Consider the following 23180-nt stretch of genomic DNA (forward strand, 5'->3'; position numbering starts at 1 on the left):
TCTGACCTAATGATGGAAGGAAGGTCAATGATGAAGCAGCTGAAGATAGTTGGGTCCAGGACACTACCCTGAGGAACCTCTGTGGAGACTTCCTGGAGCTGAAATGGTTGATTTGCAACAACCACAATCATCTTTCTGTGTGACTGGCATGACTCCAACCAGCATGGCTTTCCCCAACTCTAATTTTACCAGAGAGATTAGATTAGATTAGATTACAGTGTGGAAACAGGCCCTTCGGCCCAACAAGTCCACACCGACCCGCCGAAGCGAAACCCACCCATACCCCTACATTTACCCCTTACCTAACACTACGGACAATTTAGCATGGCCAATTCACCGGACCCTGCACATCTTTGGACTGTGGGAGGAAACCGGAGCACCCGGAGGAAACCCACGCAGACACGGGGAAAACGTGCAAACTCCACACAGTCAGTCGTCTGAGTCGGGAATTGAACCCGGGTCTCTGGCGCTGTGAGGCAGCAGTGCTAACCACTGTGCCACCGTGCAAGATTTTGCTGAACTGGCCACTTAAGTGGCTTAGTTGACTCCTCTGTGGGTGTCCAAGTTACATCTTTCCTGCTGCTAGCAATATGGCATTGTATCAGTGAGAAACTGGCTCCCTCCTTTTCCCTTGCCATTTTGCCAACTCTTCACCCTCCCAGACTGTTGCTAAAATGCTGAGAAAAATCAGCCGTGTCTTTCACTAATTCAGACAAACTGGAGAGATTATTGACTGAAAAAGATGAAGAGAACAGCACAAACAGAAAATAAGAAATAATGGACCCCATGTGTACACTTGTCTTGTCAAAGAAAGGCTCGTGTGGATGACTCAGGAACAAGACTGAAGGTCAGTTCTATTGATTGGCCAATCTGCTCACAGTGTGAAAGAACAGAACACTGACAGGTTCATCATTGTACTTTAATCACTCTTTAAAGATTTTTACCTTCTAAGATCTGCATTTAAAGTATTTTCTTAACTTGATTACCAAACTCTGCACTGTGCTATTCACAGTATCAGCTCAAAGCAGGAGCATATTTGATAGGCTAGCGCTGTGGATAGATCATTTCAGTTGAGGACAAAGCAATGGATAATTGCTGTTTCTGCCATCAGCTGAAATTTACAATGTAAATATTCGGCTTCATCTGTGAAGATTTAATGGGAGGGTGTCAGCCAAGGGTCCCACTCCTGAATATTATCTATTGACCCGGCCACAAAATGTCAAATAGAGACCGTTGAAAATAGAGGAACTTCCTGTAATGCCCTGAATAGTCTAACAGTACTGTTACAATCCTGAACCAGGCTTGGAGGGGAACTTGCAGGTGATGGTGTATCTGCTGCCCTGTCCTTTTAGGTGGTAGTGGTCATGGGCTTGCTATCTAAGAGACCTTGGTGAATTTCTGCAGTGAATCTTGTAGATGGCATACATTGCTGAGTGAGGTGAATGTTTGTGAATGTGATGCCAATCAAGTGGGCTGCTTTGCCCTGGATTGACAAAGTATAAGATAGGGGTACCCATTAGGAGAATTAAGCTATAAGATTCCACAGTACTGTCTCACAGACACAACTCCAGCTTTTTATCAATAGCTAGCCTCACTGGGCCTGTATCACCATAACTAGATTTTTCAGAATCCTAATCTTGCTCAGCTGCATCTGCAAACATTGCTTCTGTGCTTTTCAAAGCCCACTCTTGGCTGTATTGAACTATCACTGGCATGTGGTTTCTACTGTCTGCATAGAGTTTTGCCTTCTCCCTGTGTCTGGGTGAATTTCCACCAGGTGCTCCAGTGTCCTCCTACAGTTCAAAGATGTGCAGGTCTGGTGTATTGGCCATGCTATATTGCCCTGTAGTATCCAGGGATATACAGGTTAGGTGGATTAGCCATGGGAAATGCAGGTTTACGGGGATAGGGTGGTGGTACTGGATCTGGGTGGGATGCTCTTTGGAGCGTCGGTGCAGACTTGATGGGCCGAATGATCTCCTTTTTCACCTTAGGGATTCTGTACTGAGTATCTACAGCTGTCAGGACTTCCTGAGCCCTCACTGAACAGAATTATTCACCTCCTGTAGGGCTTCCCTGCGTTCTCACTGCATGAGAACTTCATAGTTCAGCAGCACAATTAACAGCAGTACTCCCTATCCTGGAATCTCAGTCTGCTTTCCCAACTCCGTCTGCTTCTCCAACTCCAAGTCTTTTTCAACGGCCTGTCATCTTGAACTTCTTTCCAGTGACTCTCAAACTGTCCTGAGTGATCTGTTGAAAACCATGCAATAGGCCCTTTCCCTCTTGATGGGCACAAATGGATGTTACTTCTTTCAACTGAATGTGACTCGAAGGTAATCCTCAAACAATGTTGGAAATGGATTTCAGCACCGCTCCTCTTTTTTAAGTTCAGCGACCATTTGGGTGAGACAATAGAAGCACTGCGCATGCACGTCAAAACATTCAACCAAGTTTAGAAAATACATTGTAGGAAATTATTATAATCAGCAAAATAAATTTTTTGCTTATATGCATGTGTGTGTATACACACACACACACAAACACACACTTCTTTCTTGTTCTCACCTTATCTATTTCACAGGTGGGATTGACTGCTAGCTTTGGAGCTGCTGCAATTTTCACAGTGTCTGCAAAGGACTGTCCTGATGCTGCATGCAGTCCTGACACAAATAAAAGAACATAGAAAGAGATGTTTTAAATCTTATAGAAGATTTTTTTAACAAAGCAAACATTAGAGCTATGAAGTAAAAGCTGCAAATGCTCAAAAAGCAAATATATAATCAAGATTTGAAATAAAAAAGAAAATTCAGTAGTAGGGTCTCTACTTCCAATATATTTTGTTCTATTTCTAACTCCAAGTCTTGAACATTCAGCCATCGCCTTTGTCCTTGCTGATTTATGCTAATCCAACACCTCAAATACAAAATTCTCTCTCTTCTGCTGCGATCACCTTTGGTGCATAAGCAGTAACATGTGACAGAGTTTGACATAGAATGGTAAAAAAGTTAACATGTGGAAGATGTGTGACGCACTGATAGAAAGAGAAACTGAAATCAGTCAGACAAAAGAGCAGAAAGCAAACAAACAAAAAGAAAGTAGTGTACCATACAGAGAAATTTCTCCAGGTGGAATCTTGCTTATGTAGAAGCTGCTGCTCACAGAGAATGGGTAAACTCTTGAAGGTTGCAACTGTGGCCTGACAAGAGGAAGGGACTATTAGTAACACCTTCAGATAGACTTTGGTGTTTCTGCTGTTCCATGTGTAACTAATATCTCATGGCAACTCTAATTTGCCTGTTTATTTACATTGATTCTGATTTGCTTCTTGTCTGTTAATATCTTCATTTGTAACTCGATTGGAATATTTAGTTATGTTGGTTTATTGATTGAGATCAGGATTGTAACAATGTTCAATTCCCTTCCCAGCCATGCCCTCTTTATCTCTATAATCTCCTACGGTCCATCAAGAGTACCGCACATCTCAAATTCTGCTCTCCCTCCACCATTGGTGACTGTGCCTTCAGCTATCTAGGCTCCTCTCCTGAGAAAAACAAATGATGTGGGGGAGAATAAATCCTCTGACTAGTTTTGTACATTTTTTACACCTTACACAACAAAAGAATACTCAGCTCTTCTATATAAATGATTTAGAATCATTAGAAATCATTTAGAAATTAGTAGATGCTGCATCAGGTAATGAAAGAGCAGCACTCCCAAATCTTTGTGATTTTAAATAAACCTGATTTTTAAAATCCATTTTTGGGATGTGGGTATTGCTGGCTGGCCAGCATTTATTGCTCATCCCCAGTTGCCCTTGAAGGTGGTGGTGAACTGCCTCCTGAACTGCTGCAGTCCACCTGTTGTGGGTTGACCCACAATGCCATGAGGGAGGGAATTCCAGGATTTTGACCCAGGGACAGTGAAGAAATGATGATATATTTCCAAGTCAGGATGGTGAGTTGGTTGGAGGGGAACTTGAAGGTTGTGGCGTTCCCATATATCTGCTGCCCTTGTCCTTTTAGATCGAACTGGTCATGGGTTTGGAAGGTGCTCTCTGAGGATCTTTGGTAAATTTCTGTAGTGCATCATGTAGATAGTACCAGTCAAGCGGGCTGCTTTGTCCTGGATGGTGTCAAGCTTCTTGAGTGTTGTTGGGGCTGCACTCATCCAGGCTACGGGGTAGTATTCCATCATACTCCTGACTTGTAGATGGTAGACAGTCTTTGGGGAGTCAGGAGGTGAGTTACTCGCTGCAATATTCCGAGCTTCTGATCTGCTCTTATAACCACTGTATTTAGGTGGTGAGTCCAGTTGAGTTTCTTGTCAATGATACCTCCCAGGATGTTGATATTGGGAAATTCAGTGATGGTAACACTGGTGAATGCCAACGGGCAGTGGTTAGACTGTCTCTTATTGGTGGCATTTGTGTGACGCGAATATTACTTGCCACTTGTCAGCCCAAGCTTGGATATGGTCCAGATCTTGTTGCTTCAGTGTCTGAGGAGTCAAGGATGGTGCTCAACATTGGGAAATCATCAGAGAACATCCCCACGTCTGACCTTATGATGGAAGGAAGGCCATTGATGAAGCAGCTGAACATGGTTGGGCTGAGGACACTACCATGAGAAAATCCTGCAGAGATGTCCTGGAGCTGAGGTATCTGACCTCCAACAACCATGGCCATTTTCCTGTGTATCAGGTATGATTCCAACTATCGGAGAGTTTTTCCCCCAATACTGATTGAATCCAGTTTTGCTAGGGCTCCTTGATGCCACACTCGGTCAAATTCAGCCTTGATGTCTAGGGCTGTCTCTCTCACTTCACCTCTGGAATTCAGCTCTTTTGTTCATGTTGGACTAGAACCTGATTTGTGTGATTTCTGACTTTGTCCACCCCAGTTCAACACTGGCATCTCCACATCCTGGAATAAGGTGTCCTGGAACATACTTCTTTTTGTATACTAATTCCATAGTTCCCATTTAACATCAGCCTGATTGATCTCTGCTTCAAAATGAACACTGTACATGGTGCAGTCTAGGAAAAAGCTCTGTGCAAAAGCCCCAGATCAGTCACCTCTCCAGGGCCCTAGCTTTAACCCAAGTGCATGTGTCTTTCTCCAGGGAGTCTAAGAGCCCCCAGCTGTCTTCTCGTAGCTTGGTTTCCATGCTTGCTTGATGTAGAGGAGGGCACATGGTGAATAGCAAACATGCTGTATGAAGTCTGGCTATCTCACCCTGAAGATGATTTGGGGCTTTGGATAATATTGTGAGAGTACGTCATTGAGTAGGTGTTGCATTTCCTGTTATTTGCATGGGTACATGCCAATGAAGGGACAGCATGGAATCGGGATGATGGAAGAGTAAACCATGGTGTAAGGAAGGAATGACAACTTGAAAAACTTGGAGTGGTGGGTACATAATGCTTACTGGTGAGGTTGTATTGGAAGAGTAGAAAGTATCTGTTTTTCTGCACGTACCAAAAATTCAGAAGGGGTCTCCAACAAAGTATTGAGACTGGAAAGTTAAATATACAGGAAATGGAATGGGTGTGGATAAGGATTCATGGATAATCCAGGTGGTAAGAAAGAACTCTACAGCATATTACTTTTAGTGGCATCCTAAATATATGTATCCATGAGATTTCCTCTGGTCGGTGTAACTAGGAAAATCATTGCATTCTTTAACAGATATTCTCCTCTCGTAATCCAAATACAATAATTGTTAGTACTGAAGTGCACTGAACTCTGTTGTAAGAAGCACATTGATATGTTTGCAGTTCAATAGACTGCTCTGTTATATAAACAGCAAAGCTCTTATCCATGGTCTGTTCAGATCTCAGCTAGACAGCAGCATAATTTGGATTAAGAATATGCTCATTCCATGAATCAGTATTATTTGAAGATGAGACAAGAGCATCAGAAGGATTTTTTTTTACTTTTCCTTCATTATTAATAATGAACCAGCATAAGTAGAAAATTACTTTGTCAATTAATTAACACAACTCGGAGATTCAGGAGAAACCCCAAAAGCAGTGGGAAGAATGTGGACTATTGAGACTAGTACATTGATGCAATTAAGGAGAAGCAAGATGAATGTGAGGGAGAAATAAAGGTGAATAATATAGTGATTGGATGAGAGGAAGAAGGCAGGAGGGTCATATTAAACATAACCACCAAAAGGCCTAATATACTGAATTCTACATGTAACATACCCATATATAACATTTATAATCAATAATCACTGACACTAAACAGTCAGGTGAAAACATGCACTTATAGCAGTTACAAAATATAATTTAGCTGAAAGAAAATGTTAAACATTCCATCCTTTCAAAAGGTTTGAGCCATTACTTGGGCTGGTCATTCAGAGGACTCTAATTTCTACATACCGTGTTTTGCTCTGTAAGCACATCCCAGGCAGGCTGAATTAGCTGTGTCAATTGTGTACACTGGGGCATTGAAAACATCTGCCAAGACCTGCAAAATCAACAAACAGGTGGTGGCTGGGTATTCCTTGTTATTGTGGTTTAATGGAGCAATCCCACAGCAGGTACTGGCGCCATATACAGTACCACTAGGGACCACGGCTGTATAGGGCAAGAGGTGTCATACCATGTGGAAGTGAATCAGGCAGCCCTAGGAGAAATGAATCACAGGACTTAAAGGAGAAAAGAAATAAACACACACACACACGTTTCATATCACACAACTGGTTAATTATAACAGAAAATAATTATTTTTAATGATATAAACCTCAGTGAAGACAGAACACTGCTCACAGTGCCAAAACTGAAATCAGTGAATAAGAGAGAAGGCAAATCATAAACTAATGGTTGGATGATAGTAACGTTAAGTAGTAAGAGAGGGGAAGAGGAATTGTAGGGATATATTTAGGATTGTATTGGGACCATGGTAAATGAAGGATTGAGAATAAGTGGCAGTGCCCTGAATCTTAATTTCAATGATAAGGATAAAAGAAGGAGGAAGTGTTTAAAATTTGGGTTAGGTACAAGGGAGCAGAGCTCTGGCTTGTAGGCTTCTGGAGCCAAGTGGGAGAAATGTCAGCTTCAATTTTCCATCATGCTAATAGCTTGATCCAGAATGTTCTTAACGAATCACAAAGAAACCAACTTGCCAATACAATCTGATGATTGTAGGTTTGCATTCTTACTGAACATTCAACACTGCTCCCTACCCTGCTAAATGCTGTGATCATAGCACCAAATAATTTATTTCCAAAGGCACCTCTGAAGATTTTCTAGAGGGTTAATCTTTGATTTTTGGGGCTATTTTTTGATTTCATTCTCACTAAATCCTTCATTAGGTGGTACAGTCGTATAGTAACATGACCGTCTGAATTTGTGCTAAAGTATGGATATTTGATCTCATAAAGTAGAATAAGAATTCCCAATAATTATCAATTCTCCATAAAATTTAAAGGCATAACACACAAGAAAAGCATTGATTTCCTCGACACCATAGTATTTAACCTTAAGAATATAAGCACTAAGTTGACAAGAAACGTTTTTTGTTAAAGTAGTGGGCACACGCTTCTACACACATAAGGTTATCACCCTAAACATATCTTCCAGCCTGACAAGGTCACAGTTAATGAGTCTCCATGACATATTTGCAAAGGTGGAATATACTAATATTAGAACGAGGAGCAGAGTAGGCAATTTAGCCCCTTGAACCTGCTCTGCCATTGGATAGAATCATGGCTGATATGTTAATGAGGCAGTTTTGACTGTTTTTTAAAATTGTTTATGGAATGGGGGCATCGCTAGCTAGGCCCCACATTAATCCCCTACCTCTAACTGGCCTGAAGGCAATTAAAAGTTAACCACATTGTTGTGAGTCTGGGGTCACATGTAAACCAGACAAGGTAAGGATGGTAGATTATCCTCCCCAAAAGACATTAGTGAATCAGATGGATTTTTTGTAACAATCAACAATGTGTTACATGTTCACTGTTAGGTCAGCTGTCCATTTCAATTTTTTTTAGAAATTGAATTCAAATTTCACCATTCAAAACTATTGTTCCAGAACATTGACCTGGGATTTTGGTTTTCTAGTCCAATTGTATTATCAACACAACACCACCTTCCCTTGTACAGCAACTCAAATCTCATAGTTAAATGTAAAAATTGACACAAGGTTCATTACAATAGCGTCCGCAAAATTGACACAAGGTTCATTACAATAGCATTCGCTGCATCCCACAGATAGTAGAATGTGAATACATGCAGGCCTAAAAAGGGGATTCCACATTCATTTGGAAGTAACTCATTACCTCAATGATTCAAGGTTTTTCCTGGTTCCTTTTTGGCTAAGTATTCCTTTACTGAGAGGTTTACCCCAGACTCCTGGCAACTGTCCTGTATCCCACCAAAAGCTTTCTGGCCTTCCTGTCTCCTCAGTTTGATTAGATTAGATGCCCTACAGTGTGAAAACAGGCCCTTCAGCCCAACAATCCACAAATGACCCTCCGAAAAGTCTGACTAATTCCCATTTCCCTCTGACTAATGCACCTAACATTATGGGCAATTTAGCACAGCCAATTCACCTGACCTGCACTGTGGGAGAAAACCAGAGCACCCGGAGGCAACTCCCGCAGACCCAGGGAGAATGTGCAAACTCCATACAGACAGTCGTCCAAGGCTGGAATCGAACCTCAGTCCCTGGCGCTGGGAGACAGCAGTGCTAACCACTGAGCCACTGTGCTGCCCTTACTTCTTTACATTCGTGGTTCTTTATGGTCCATCAGCCTTTGTCAAGACCCCATGTAGAACCCCTAAATCTTCTCAGCCAGACTTGCAGCCTCCCTGTCTCTCCAAACTGCATGAAGACTCACCGTTTCCCCTAGTTCCCTTGTGGCATCCCTACAAAGAACAATACAGCATAGGAACAGGCCATTCATCCCTCCAAGGCTGCACCAACACATTTTGCCCTTCCATACTAAAACTGTATTACTTACAGGATCCGTATTCCACTATTCTTTGCCTATTCATGTATCTGTCTCGGTGCTTCTTGAATGCTGCTGTTGTGTCTGGTTCCACTACCTCCTCTGGCAGTGCATTCCAGGCACTCACCACCCTTTTTGTAAAAGATTTGCCTTGCACATCTATTTTAAACACTGCCACCCCTCCCTGCCCCATGTCCCCTGCTAATTGATCCCTCCACCCTAGGGAAAAGCCCCATACTTTCCATTCTATCCATGCCATTCACAATTGTATAAACTTCTATCAAGTCGCCCCTTCAACCTCTTGCGTTCCAGTGAAAATAAACCCAATCCAGCCAACCTTTCTTCATAGCTAAAATCCCCCATACCAAGTAACATCCTGGTAAACCTTTTCTGTACTCTCTCCAAAGCATCCACATCCTTCTGGTAGTGTGGTAACCAGAACTGTATGCAATATTCCAAGTGTGACCTAATTCAGTTCTATAAAACTGCAGCATATTTTATCTATCCTTATACACCATGCCCCTTCTAATGAAAGCAAGTATGTCATAGGCCTTTTTTTACCATTTTATCTGCCTGCACTGCCACCTTCAGTGATCTGTGGACCTGCACACCCAGATCTGTCTGCACATCAATACTCCTAAGGGTTCTATCATTCACTGTATAATTTCCACCTGTACTTGATCTTCCAAAATGCATCACCTCACATTTGTCCGGATTAAAAGCCATCTGCCATTTATCTGCCTAAGCCTCCAACTGATTTATATCCTGCTGTATCCTCTGTCAATCCTCCTCACTATCCGCAACTCCACCAGTCCTTGTATTATCTATAAACGTACTAATTAGACCAGCCATGTTTTATTTCAAATCCCTTACGTAGACCATGAACAGTAGAGATCCCAGCACTGTACCAGTGGAACATCACTAGTCACAAACCTCCATTCCAAAAACATCCTTCCACTTCTATACTCCTACTCCTATAACTAAACCAGTTCTGTCTCCCTCTTGCCAGCTCATTCCTGATACCAGGTGACTTCACCTTTGTACCAGTCTGCTATGAGGGAACTTGTCAAAGGCTTTACTGAAGTCCATGTAGTCAACATCAACTGCTTTTCCCTCATCAATCACCTTCTTCACCTCCTCAAAAAACTCAATCAAGTTAATGAGGCACGGTTTCCCCCGCACAAAACCATCATGTCTATTGCTAGTAAGTCCATTTACTTCAAAATGCATATACATTTTGTCCCTGAGAATATTTTTCAATATTCTGCAATCTTCTTCCCGACCTCTCCGCCCCCACCCCAGTCTGACCTATCACCCTCACCTTGACCTCTTTCCACCTATCACATTTCCGACGCCCCTCCCCCAAGTCCCTCCTCCCTACCTTTTATCTTAGCCTGCTGGACAAACTTTCCTCATTCCTGAAGAAGGGCTTATGCCCGAAACGTCGATTCTCCTGTTCCCTGGATGCTGCCTGACCTGCTGCGCTTTTCCAGCAACACATTTCCAGCTCTGATCTCCAGCATCTGCAGACCTCACTTTCTCCTCAAATATTTTCCAATAACTGACGTGAGGCTCACAGGTCTATAATTTCCTGGATTATCCCTGCTACCCTTTTTAAACAATGGGATAACATTGGCTATCCTCCAGTCCTCTGAGACCTCACCTGTGGCCAAACAGGAGACAAAGATGTCTGTCAATGCTCCAGCAATTTGTTCTCTTGCCTCTCTCAATATTATGGGATAGGTCACATCAGGACCTGGGACTTTTCTGACTTAGTACATTTCAAGATGCACAACATCTCTTCCTTTTTAATCGCAACTTGGCTTAGAAGTTCCTTCCTCCTGTTTAATTTCATCTGCCTTGCAGCCTTTCTGTCTTATCCTGTCCCACCTGAAGGCCACCAAATTTTCCAGTCAACTTTCAGGCTCCATACCTCCCCCAACTCTCATTCTATTTCTTTTTGCTTCCAAGCCCCTCGGTCTGATGGGGAAAATGGCTTGTTTGGTAAAAAGGTGGCTCAGCAAAATAGTTCGCCCCAACAACCTTGACAAAAAGGTGGCAGGTACCTCCATGTCCTGACTCTTGGCTCTCGTTGCTGGATTTCTGCTCCTGGTGCCCAACCCTGGATAGATGCTCCCTAAGCACTCACCTGATTGCTGCTCTTCCAATCACAGGTTGCTACTCACTGGCATTTTTTGATAAGCAGTAAGCTCATCAACAACAAGCAAGGGAGGTGCTGTAAGTACAGTACCCCTGAACCAAAGACTTGAGTCCAAGGTTCCTTGGAAAGGCCATGTAGTGGTAATGTCAGTGAACTAGTGTCATGCCTCACTGGGATAGTGCACTCCAGAGTTGAAACTAATGTTAAAGATTTTAAAGAACTGCACAAAATTTCTATTTACTAGTCCTTTTAGACAGGTTGACAGAAAGCACAGAGCAGGTTTCTGTATTTAACAAGCATTACTATTATAAATAAATAGCTACAGGCAAGCAATTATGAACTGTCAATATATAACTGTACTAGTTATGGTGATGCTGTGGCTTTAAGTGGTGTATTTTGTCCTGATTTCTTTTAGAGTGAGATTGGGAGATAGGTACCGGTAGGCTATGAGAAGATAAAACAACTTGTGAGGGCTTGGGATTTTTAAAGTCTTGGAACAATAGAAGCAGACTGAAGGGGTGGGGTCAAGCTCCCATCCACAGAACCAGGATCTTTAGTTTGAGCTTACAGCAATTGTTGCTGGGGACTCAGCAGGTTTGCAGGCTTCGAAGGCAGCAAATCTCTCCTGGCTGCTACACTCTGGGATTTCTCTGGATCTCTCCTGGCTGCTACACTCTCGCTGGGATTTCTCTGGATCTCTCCTGGTTGCTACACTCTCTCTGGGATTTCTCTGCATCTCTCCTGGTTGCTACACTCTCTCTGGGATTTCTCTGCATCTCTCCTGGTTGCTAAACTTTCTCTGAGATTTTTCTGGATCTCTTTAGGCTGCTGCACGCTCTCTGGGATTTCTTTGGATATCTCCTGGTTGCTACACTCTTGCTGCGATTTCTGTGGATGACTTTCCTCCTGGGTTGCTGGAGTTGCATGCTTTCTGAATTTGCCTTTTGCCAAGACTGTGTTGATGGGATGTTACTATATTGGAACAGTTACTCTTTAGTAGTAAAATAATCTACTATTCTGTTGAGTTTTCCAATTGAGCTATTATTCCCAGTTTCTCTGTCTTTTGTTATATTTTAACTATAGTATATGAATAAATTGTATTTTTCTTAATATGAAGTAGTTTGATGAATCGAATTGCATCTGGAACATAGCATCTCAGATTTACCTTTAAAATGTGGAAAACATAGGGTCTAGGCTATCTTCTTAATATATTTTGAGGGATCTGGTCTGGTCTATAACAAAGTTAAATCTCTAACTACTTTATAAACCAAACCCTACATACACAGAGGCAGACAGACTAACAAATGGACTATTGGTCTTAATTTCAAAGGGAATAGAATATAAAAGTATGTCTTGCTAAAACTATAGAAGGCACGAGTCAGCCCATATCATAAGACCATTAAAAAAAGGAATAGATGTAGGCTTTATGGCACATCGAGGCTGCTCCACCATTCAACAGGATCATGGCTGATTCAACACTCCTCATGTCCACGTTCTTGCCTTTGCTCTGTAACCCTTGATTCCCCAACTGATCAAGAATCTCTCCATCCTTAACCTTAAATATACAAGGACTCTGCCCCTCCAGCTCTCTGTGGCAAGGAGTTCTACAGACTCGCAACCCCCGAGTCAAGAAATTCCTCCTCACCTCAGTCTTAAATTGGTGCTCTTTTATTCTGGAATTATACCCTCTGGTCCCAAACTCTCCCAAACATCCTCTCAGCACCTACTTTGTCAAGCCCTTATGATTCTTACATATTTCAATGAAATCATCTCTCATTCTTCAAAGCTCCAGGGAGTAGAGTTCTATCATGTTCAGCTTTTGCTCAGAAGGCAATCCCTTCATATCGTTCGACAAAGTTCCCCATGGGAGACTGATGAGCAAGGTTAGATCTCATGGAATACAGGGAGAACTAGCCATTTGGATACAGAACTGGCTCAAAGGTAGAAGACAGAGGGTAGTGGTGGAGGGTTGTTTTTCAGACTGGAGGCCTGTGACCAGTGGAGTGCCACAAGGATCGGTGCTGGGCCCTCTACTTTTTGTCATTTACATAAATGATTTGGATGTGAGCATAAGAGGTACAGTTAGTAAGTTTGCAGATGACACCAAAATTGGAGGTGTAGTGGACAACGAAGAGGGTTACCTCAGATTACAACAGGATCTTGACCAGATGGACCAATGGGCAGAGAAGTGGCAGATGGAGTTTAATTCAGATAAATATGAGGTGCTGCATTTTGGGAAAGCAAATCTTAGCAGGACTTATAACTTAATGGTAAGGTCCTCGGGTGTGTTGCTGAACAAAGAGACCTTGGAGTGCAGGTTCATAGCTCCTTGAAAGTGGAGTCGCAGGTAGATAGGATAGTGAAGAAGGCGTTTGGTATGCTTTCCTTTATTGGTCAGAGTATTGAGTATAGGAGTTGGGAGGTCATGTTGCGGCTGTACAGGACATTGGTCAGGCTACTGTTGGAATATTGCATGCAATTCTGGTCTCCTTCCTCTCGGATAGATGTTGTGAAACTTGAAAAGGTTCAGAAAAGATTTACAAGGATGTTGGCAGGGTTGGAGGATCTGAGCAACAGGGAGAGGCTGAACAGGCTGGGGCTGTTTTCCCTGGAGCGTCGGAGGCTGAGGGGTGACCTTATAGAGGTTTACAAAATTATGAGGGGCATGGATAGGATAAATAGACAAAGTCTTTTCCCTGGGATCGGGGAATCCAGAACTAGAGGGCATAGGTTTAGGGTGAGAGGGGTAAGATATAAAAGGGGCAACATTTTCACGCAGAGGGTGGTACGTGTATGGAATGAGGTGCCAGAGGATGTGGTGGAGGCTGGTACAATTGCAACATTTAAGAAGCATTTGGATGGGTATATGAATAGGAAGGGTTTGGAGGGATATGGGCCGGGTGCTGGCAGATGGGACTAAATTGGGTTGGGATAACTGGTCAGCATGGACGGGTTGAACCGAAGGTTCTGTTTCCATGCTGTGCATCTCTATGACTCTATGAGTCTCTCTGTGATAATCTTAATTAACCTTATCTGAACTGCCTGCAATGAAATGATATCTTTCCTTAAATAAGGGATCCAAAACTGCTCGCAATGCTCCAGATGTGTTCTCACCAGCACCTTGTACAGTTGCAGTAAGACATCCCTAGTCTTATAGTCCAACCCTCTTGAAATAAGGGCCAACATTCCATTAGCCTTCCTGATTACCAGCTACACCTGGGTGCTCGCTTTCTGTCTTTCATGTACAAATATTCCAAATTCCTTTGTCTTGCAGATTTCTGCAGTTTTTCTTCATTTAAATAATATTCTGTTCTTTTGTTTTCCCTTCCAAAATGAACAATATCCCATTTTCCCACATTATATTTCATTTGCCAACTTATTGTCCACTTACTTAACCTCTCAATATTAATCTGTAAACTGCTTGTATCCCACCCCCAACCTGTCTTTCCACCTATTTTTGTGTCAGATGAAAATTTGGCCACAATACATTCACTTCCTTCCTCCAAGTCATTAATATATGTAGTAAACAGTTGTGGTCCCAGCACTGATCCCCACTGCTCACAGGTCACCAACCTGAAAAAAAAACCCTTACCCCCATTTCCTGTGGAACAGGAACAGTTCATTCAGCCCACATCTGAAATACTGTGAACAGTTTAGGTCTCCTTATCTAAGGAAAGTTGTAATGGCATTGGAGCAGTCCAGAGAAGGTTCAGGTGAGATTACTTACAGTGTGGAAACAGGCCCTTCAGCCCAACAAGTCCACACCGACCCTCTGAAGAGCAATCCACCCAGACCAATTCCTCTATATTTACCCCTTCACCTAACACTATGAGCAATTTAGCATGGCCAATTCACCTAACCTGCACATCTTTGTGACTGTGGGAGGAAACCGGAGCACTCGGAGGAAACCCACACAGACACGGGGAGAATGTGCAAATTCCACACAGGACAGTTGCCCGAGGCAGGAATCGAACCCAGTTCTCTGGCACTGTGAGGCAGCAGTGCTAACTGCTGTGCCACCGTGCCGCCCCACCGTTCCTGATTCTGTGTATGGTGGGATTGTCTCATGAGAAAAGGTTGATTAGGTTGCAGTAGTATCTACTGGAATTTAAAAAAGTGAAAGGAGACCTTATGGAATTCTGTAAGATTCTTAGATTGCTTGACAGCGTAGATATGGAAAGGTTGTTTCCCTTTGTGGGAAATTCCAGGATCAGAGGTCACAATATCAGAGTTAGAGATGAGAAGGGATTTCTTCTTTCAGAGGATAGTGATTCTGTGGAATTCTGCCAGACAGTTGTCGATGCTTATTCAAGGCTGAGATAGCTAGAATGTAAGGTAATGAAGGGGTACGAGGAAAAGTCAGAAAAGTTGAGTTGAGGATAAGCCCCCCATGATCTCTTTGAGCCAATTTGATTGGCTAAAGGACCTTCTTCTGCTCTTTCATCTTACAGTCTTATGGTTTAATATGATTCCATTAGGAAGGCTTCTGAGTCTTGAAGAAATGGAGAGTTGCTATAAACTATACAGCAATTATTTGAAGACAATCCATGTCCAATCATGCATTTAAAAACACTGTCTAATCCACCTCAGCCAATCTGCAGTTCAGATATTCAGGCAGAGTGACCTTAACTTTGTCATTATGACACTGTTTTGCATTCTGAGTTTAGCTGGTACTCATCTTCTGTTCTCCTGCTTCTAACTTCAATTATCACTTCAATACTTCGTGCCATCAGCTTTACAGCTTCTCAGTCTCTAAGGTATCAAATCTCTTCAGGGTTTTATGGGCACAATCATCCCAGCCCCGAATAACAATGCGTTAGTTGCGTAAGATCGGTAAAATAAGATTTGTGATGTTAGCAAAACAAAAGTCTGATTCAGCAAAAAGGTTTTGAATGACAAGATGGGAACCTCTCTAGTGAATGGCGAAAGGCCCATAAATATCCATTTGCAGGAACTAGTATGTTATTATTACCCAATCTCCCCTCATTGATATGCACTTTCCTAGTCTCTTACGTGCCACACAGAAACTAGACAGCAACAATTTCTGGCACGAAAGTCAGATGGGGTAACCTGGCAACTCTGGCTTTCCACTTATGTCTCGGGACAGCAGTCCACAACATCTCAGGTCAGCTTCATAAACATCAACCACCTGCAAAGCCTGTCCAATGAGGTTAGCTTTGGACAGGTAACAGCCTCACTTTGTCATTATTTCCAATCCACGTACAATACAGTTCTCCACTTTAATGCTGCACTTTGGAGAGCAATGGCCCCTTGCATTGTAATTGTGTTGTCAGAACATTTGTGCACTGGGACAGGCACCCATTTCATGGATTCACTCAGAATGCATCTTAGAGCTCCTCACTTGCTCTCTTAGTGAATACAGAATTCTGCCTTCTTAGATGCGCACAGCATCTCTGCCTTGCCTTACCTTTTTGTGTTTTGTCTTCTCAGCCAGAGCTTAAAGGCTGAGTCCTTCTGCCTTATTGTTTAAAACAAACATAAAGCAGGCAGCTTGTCATGGTTGTCAGCGGAGATCAGTCAACGGGTGGACATGTTGTTGTACTTCACGGTGCCATGTTAATCTCACATCTGCACCACGTGCCAATGTGAAGCAGCAAACACACTGTATTTGCTTCAGCAAACTGGCCATGCCTTAAAATCTTGGGACAGTAGTCCGGCTAAAGGAGACAGCCTTCAATCAGGGGATCTTGGCACAGTAAGTCAAGGGTAGTCTCCAAAATAAATCCAGGGGCTTGACCATAGTCTGTTGACCACTTGGTGTGTTTAGGGAACAGAAGGTCCATGTTACTACATTTGGGACTGGACCAAGGTCAGTCCAGAAGGTCCAGTGGAATCATCTGGAGAGCCACAGGATGTCAATCAGAAAGTTGCATGAAGATCAGTGAGGACTCTGGTCTTCCATCAAGCAAGCAGTTAGCCCAAGTTAATCAGGAGATGGATCATGGTCAATCCTGGTGGTCAGCTCCATGAAAGTTAAGCAGTGTTATGGGGCCAGTGCTGCTGTGGTAGGGAAATTGGGGAAGTCAGTTCTGGGGAATGGAGACAGCATGCTGGAATGCAGAGGGGACAATAATTATAAAGGAGAAAACTCTGCCTGTAAGGGGTGAGGTGATAGTGCATTGGAGGACTTAGATAACTGAGGGTGAGGATGTTATTGACAGTGACAATTGCCTGACGGTGGGAGTTGGGGTTTTGAGGGGTCAGTGAACATGTGGTTGGCAGGATGAAACTGGAGGGCCAGGACTCGGAGGTTATATTGATTAAGTCCTAATTCAAAGAGGTGTGCGGAAACATAGAGTCATACAGCATGGCAACAGACCCTTCAGTCCAACTAGTCCATACTGAAAACAATCCCAAACTAAACTAGTTCCACGCCTGTCCCTGGCTCAAATCTCTCCAAACCCGTCCAATTCATGTACTAATCCAAGTGTCTTTTCAACATTGCAATTGTACTCACATTCACCACTTCCTTAGGGAGTTCATTCCACATGTGAACCACCCTCTGTGTAAAATATTTGCCCCTCATTTCTTTTTTTAAATCTCCCTCCTCTCACCTTGAAAATGTGCCCCAATCTTGAAATCCCCTAATCTAGAGAAGAGACAACTACCATCTATGTGCCTCATTATTTTATAAACTTCTATCAGGTTGCTTCCCAACTTCCTATGCTCCAATGAAAAAAGTCCCAGCGATATTATAATCAAGTAAAGGTAACTCCAAAGACATGAGGAAAAGTCAGAGTTGATTGGAAGGGGAACCTAGCAGGGAAGATAGTGGAGCAATATTGGCAGGAGTTTCTGGGGTAATTCAGGAGGCACAGCAAAAATTCATACCAAGAAAGAAGAAACATTCTGAGGGGAGGTCAAGGCAACCATGGCTGACAAGGGAATTCAGGGACAGCATAGAGGCAAAGAAAAAGCATACAATATGATGAAGATACATGGGAAGCCAGAAGATTGGGAAGCCTTTAAAAAACCAGCAGAGGATAAATAAAAAAGCAAGAAGAGGGGAGATGAAATATAAGAATAATCTAGCTATTAATATTAAGGAAAGTTGCAATTATTTTTAGATATCTAAACGATAAGACAGAGGTGTGAATTGACATTGAACCACTAGGAAATGAGGCTGGAGAAGTAATAATGGTGAACAACAAAATGGCGGAGGAACCGAATAGGTGCTTTTCATCAGTTTTCACAGTGGAAGACACCAGCAGCACATCAGAACTTCAAGAGAATCAGGAGCAAAGGTGAGTGTAGTGGCATCACTAAGGAGAAGAAGCTGGGGAAGCTGAAAGGTCTGAAGGTGGCTAAATCACTCAGACCAGATGGACTACAGCCCAGAGTTCTGAAGGAGATAGCTGAGGAGATTGTGGAGACATTGGTGGTGATCTCTTAGGAACAATGGACATTGGCTAATGTAACGCCCCTGTTTAAGAAGGAAGGGAAGCAGGAGACAGGAAGCCATTGGCCGGTTAATGGACCTCAGTTGTTGGTAAGATTTTAGAGTCCATTATTAAAGATGACATTGCAGAGTACTTGGAAGGAGTGCATGGTTAAATAGGGTTTAGCCAGTCCAGCTTCGTCAAGGGGAGGCCATGCCTGACAAATCTGTTAGAGTTCTTTGAGGAGCTAGCAAGCAAGTTAGATAAAGGAGAGCTAGTGAGCATGATCGATTTGGAGTTCCAGAAGGCATTTGACAAAGCGTTGCATAGTAGGCTGATAAACACAGTACGAGCCCATGGTGTTAGGGGCAAGGATAGAGGATAGAGGATTGGCAGAAGGCAGATAATAGGGATAAAGGGGTCTTTTTCAGGATGGCAGCCGGTGAATAGTGGAGTTCTGCAGGGGTCAGTGTTGGAACCACAACTATTCATGTTATACATTAATGACCTAGATAAAGGAACTGAAGGCATTGTTGCTCAGTCTGCGAACGACACAAAGTTAGGTGAAAGGACAGCTAGTGTGAAGGAAGTGGTGAGGCTGCAGAAGGGCTTGGACAGGCTAGGAGAGTAAGCACAGAAGTGATAGATGGAATACAATTTGGGAAAGTGTAAAGTTATGTACTTTGGTAGGTAAAATAGAGGAGTAGACTATTTTCTAAATGAGGAAAGGCTTCGAAAATCTGAAGCAGAAAAGGACTTGGGAGTCCTAGTTCAGGATTCTCTTAAGATTAACATGTAGGTTCAGTTGGCAGTTAGAAAAGCAAATGCAATGTTAGCATTCATTTCAAGATGGCTAGAATACAAGAACAGAGATGTACTGCTAAGGCTGTAAAAGGCTCTGGTCAGACTGTATTTGGAATATTGTGAGCAGTGTTGGGCTCCACTCTATCCTGGCCTTGGAGGGGATTTCAGACAATGTTTACAAGAATGATCCCAGGGATGAAGGGCTTGTCATATGAGGAGCACTTGAGGACTCTGAGTTTGTATTCAATGGAGTTTAGAAGGATGAGGGGGAACCTGACTGAAATGTACAGAATACTGAGAGGCCAGGAGAGAGTGGATGTGGAGATAATGTTTCTGCTCGCAGGAGAGACTAGAACTCGAGGGCACACCCTCAGAGTGCAGGAACAACCCTTTAGAACTGTGATGAGGAGGAACTTCTTCAGCGAGAGGGTGGTTAATCTGTGGAACTCGTTGCTGCAGAGGGCTGTCGAGGCCAAGTCATTGAGTGCATTTAAGACAGAGATAGATAGGTTCTTGATTAGGGGGGGGATCAAGAGTTACGGGGAGAAGGCAGGAGAATGGGGTTGAGAAACATATCAGCCATGATCAAATGACAGAGCTATTCCTATATTTTATGGTTTTATGGCCAAGGGGCATGCAGCTCCTGTCTGTTCCCCAGAAGCACAAGTAGCTTTTGTTTTCTTTTTTGCTTTTGCTCTTGCTGAACAAAAGTGAATGTTTTCAACTGTTTGAAGACACTCCAGTATGCGATGGTCTCATATTGAACAATGAAGAAAGAACACATTGGGGTAGTGAGGAAAGAGTAGTACTCCCTGACATAGGGTTCTAAGAATGGGTGACACTAACAATGAGTAACTGCAGCTTTGTTCTTAACGAGCATTGCAGAGATGAATGTGCATTACAAAAACAATGAAATGTCAACTGTGCCACCCATGTGACCTCAGAAGCTTTTTCTTTGGTGCCAGTCCTACTACAAGCACTGTGAAGAGCAACCCTGTCTCTCAAGTCATGACCTGATGCATGGCTGAGCTTTAGAATAGCTCCAGTGCTGGGAATCCTGGGAAGTCCTGACAGAGTCACATACTTCTGCCATTGGCAAGAGGGAAGATAGCAGAAACAGGACACTGTAGTGGTATGGTGAATAGCTAATGAGGCAAGCTGCAGAGAATAGTATGAGAAAACTCATGCAAACTCACGAAGAAAAAACCTTCATGAAACTAGCCAAAACTTATACTTAAAATGATTTTTGATAAAATTCAGATCACTTGTCATGCTTCTGACCTCCAATGGGTAAAGACCCCAACTTGATCCATCTTTCTTCAAAAAATAGGGCCATCATAGGCAATGGACCAAGTATAGGTAAATGGGATTAGTGTAATTTGGTATTTGTTGATCAGCATAGAGATCATGGACCTAAGGGCCTGTTTCTACATTGTATGACTCTCTTTCTATAACTTCTTTTCCAAGTCTCAGTTTGATAAATCTTCTCTGAACTGCTTTGAAAGTTGCCACCCAGGTAAATAGTGCGGTGAAGAAGGCATATGGCGTACTGGCTTTTATTGGTAGAGGAATTGAGTTCTGGAGTACTGAGGTCATGTTGCAGTTGTATAAGACTCTGGTGCGGCCGCACCTGGAGTCTTGTGTGCAGTTTTGGTCGCCATACTATAGGAAGGATGTGGAGGCACTGGATCGGGTGCAGAGGAGGTTTACCAGGATGTTGCCTGGTATGGTAGAAAGATCGTATGAGGAAAGGCTGAGGCACTTGGGGTTGTTTTCATTGGAGAAAAGAAGGTTTAGGGGTGACTGATAGAGGTGTACAAGATGATTAGGGGTTTAGATAGGGTCGACAGTGAGAATCTTTTTCCACGTATGGAGTCAGCTATTACAAGGGGGCATAGCTTTAAATTAAGGAGGGGTAGTTATAGGACAGATGTTAGGGGTAGGTTCTTTACTCAGCGAGTCGTGAGTTCATGGAATGCCCTGCCAGTAGCAGTGGTGGACTCTCCCTCATTATGGGCATTTAAGCGGGCATTGGATAGGCATATGGAGGATAGTGGGCTAGTGTAGGTTAGGTGGGCTTGGATCGGTGCAACATCGAGGGCCGAAGGGCCTGTACTGCGCTGTATTCTTCTATGTTCTATGTTCTAATGAAATGATATCCTTTCTTCAGTAAGGAGAGCAAACATATACACAGATGTGATCTACCTAAGGCAATGTACAGCTGTAGCAACTTCCTTATAAACATAACTCTCGTGACAATCAACACCAATATCACAATTGCTTTCCTAATCACTTGCTGTACTTGCATACTAACATTCTGTGATTCATGTACTACGAGACCCAGTCTCCTTCCATTCAAATAAAACACTACTTTTTTATTCATCTTGCCAAAGGGAACAAGTTCACATTTTCCCACATAATACACTGTCTGCCATAGCACATCCTCCAAGTTTCTGGTTCAGCTAACATAACCATCACACGACCATACTCCTCTACACGGTTTCCGACTGTCCTGTGCCTTTATAGCATTTGTCTTAAATTCCCAGTACTTGCAACTTTTTGCTTTTAAATTGTTACACTTTCCAATGAGGTTCACTTCTTAGGGACCTGAAATGAGAGCTCAGGTCCTTGCTGCCTACAAGACCTAAATCTGAAGGCTTACTAACACTGGAACAGAGACCAGCTAGCAGCAGGGAGGAGGAGGTATAGGGGCCCAGACGTTGAATCTTAGATTTACCTGCAAAGGATTAAAGTTGTTTATACTTTTGAAGTTCATGAGGAAATTAGAAGTTAGTAAAATAATCACAATGGATTGCTTTTAAATTTCACTTTTCTATCTGGCCAGCTATATACACACAGCCACAGATGATATTACGTCTTCATATGTTAATTACATTGTGCACCAGAATTGACAGCCTTAATTGGGTTTGATCTAGTTGCAATGAAGGATAATTATTAGATATTAAGCAGGGAGCAGATTAACTCAGGAGGTGGAAATAGCGACTCATTTATCCTCCTCTGCCATCAACTGATTATTGTACTGAGATTATCTCAAAGCAGAGAGATATGTGATAATGGTAGATCTCCCCCTACCTTTAGTATATCTGGGTTTGAAGAAGCCCCTCCAGTTGCCAGTACTCTGGTTCCCTTCACTGAAATGAATAATGAAGAATTAGAGAGGCTGAAAAGGAATCAAAGCTGATAACTTTACATCAACGTTTACTGATGTTACAATCTAAATGCTACATTACAATACTTAAGGGTAAGCTCAAATGTCTGTGAGCATTTGTAGTTTCATAGAAACCCATCCATTTTTGACCTCGTCATATCTTTTGACTACAACAGCTCTAGATTTCAAGTGTAGAAAGCTTGGTTTTAAAAGCTTCACTTTTCCCATTTACTGTTGTGAAATTTATTACCTTTTGACACTTGTAAAGTGTCAAAGTATTAGAACGGAATTCCTGAGATGATCTCACGACAGCTTGGTAAGTGGGTGGCCGTGATGGAGAAAGAACCTCACAATATGTATAGTACTTAACAGCCAATGTAGTAGGACTCAAATTATGAGGGGACACTGACCAAGTTTGACCCCCAAAAGGCCTGGAAAAGTCAATCGCGTGGGTGACCATGGGAGACAAGTTAGTGGAATGGAGTGAATCAGTGAGGGGCTGTCCCTCCAGTCACAGGTTGGTTCTCTTTCATGTTTGCTGCTGATATGTTCTCCAGTAAGCCTCACAACAGCACATGTGGGGAAAAAAAAACTGACTGGAGGAGCAGTGAGCAATTAATAAGCAAGTGATGGTGATGAGGAAATTGCTAAGGAAGACAGACCCCAAGTGGGGTCTGGGG

General features: G+C 42.8%; 1 protein-coding gene across 2 annotated transcripts in view; it reads right to left on the reverse strand.

Moving 5' to 3' along the window:
• xylb (xylulokinase homolog (H. influenzae)) overlaps positions 1-23180 on the reverse strand; it is a 296035-nt gene that overhangs the window by 49911 nt on the left and 222944 nt on the right. Inside the window, exons 16-19 of one of the 2 annotated variants that reach the window (XM_087987599.1) lie at positions 22425-22483; positions 6614-6637; positions 6391-6478; positions 2569-2663 (exon numbers count right to left, since the gene is read on the reverse strand). In XM_087987599.1, coding sequence (XP_087843725.1) covers positions 2569-2663; positions 6391-6478; positions 6614-6637; positions 22425-22483 — 266 coding nt within the window. The remainder of the gene's footprint in view (positions 1-2568; positions 2664-6390; positions 6479-6613; positions 6638-22424; positions 22484-23180) is intronic. The other variant, XM_043690787.2, reaches the window with a different exon arrangement.

The sequence above is a fragment of the Chiloscyllium plagiosum genome, unplaced genomic scaffold (assembly GCF_037043375.1).
Source record: "Chiloscyllium plagiosum isolate Xiang-an unplaced genomic scaffold, Cpla_swu_hap1 HiC_scaffold_5, whole genome shotgun sequence".
NCBI lineage: Eukaryota > Metazoa > Chordata > Chondrichthyes > Orectolobiformes > Hemiscylliidae > Chiloscyllium > Chiloscyllium plagiosum.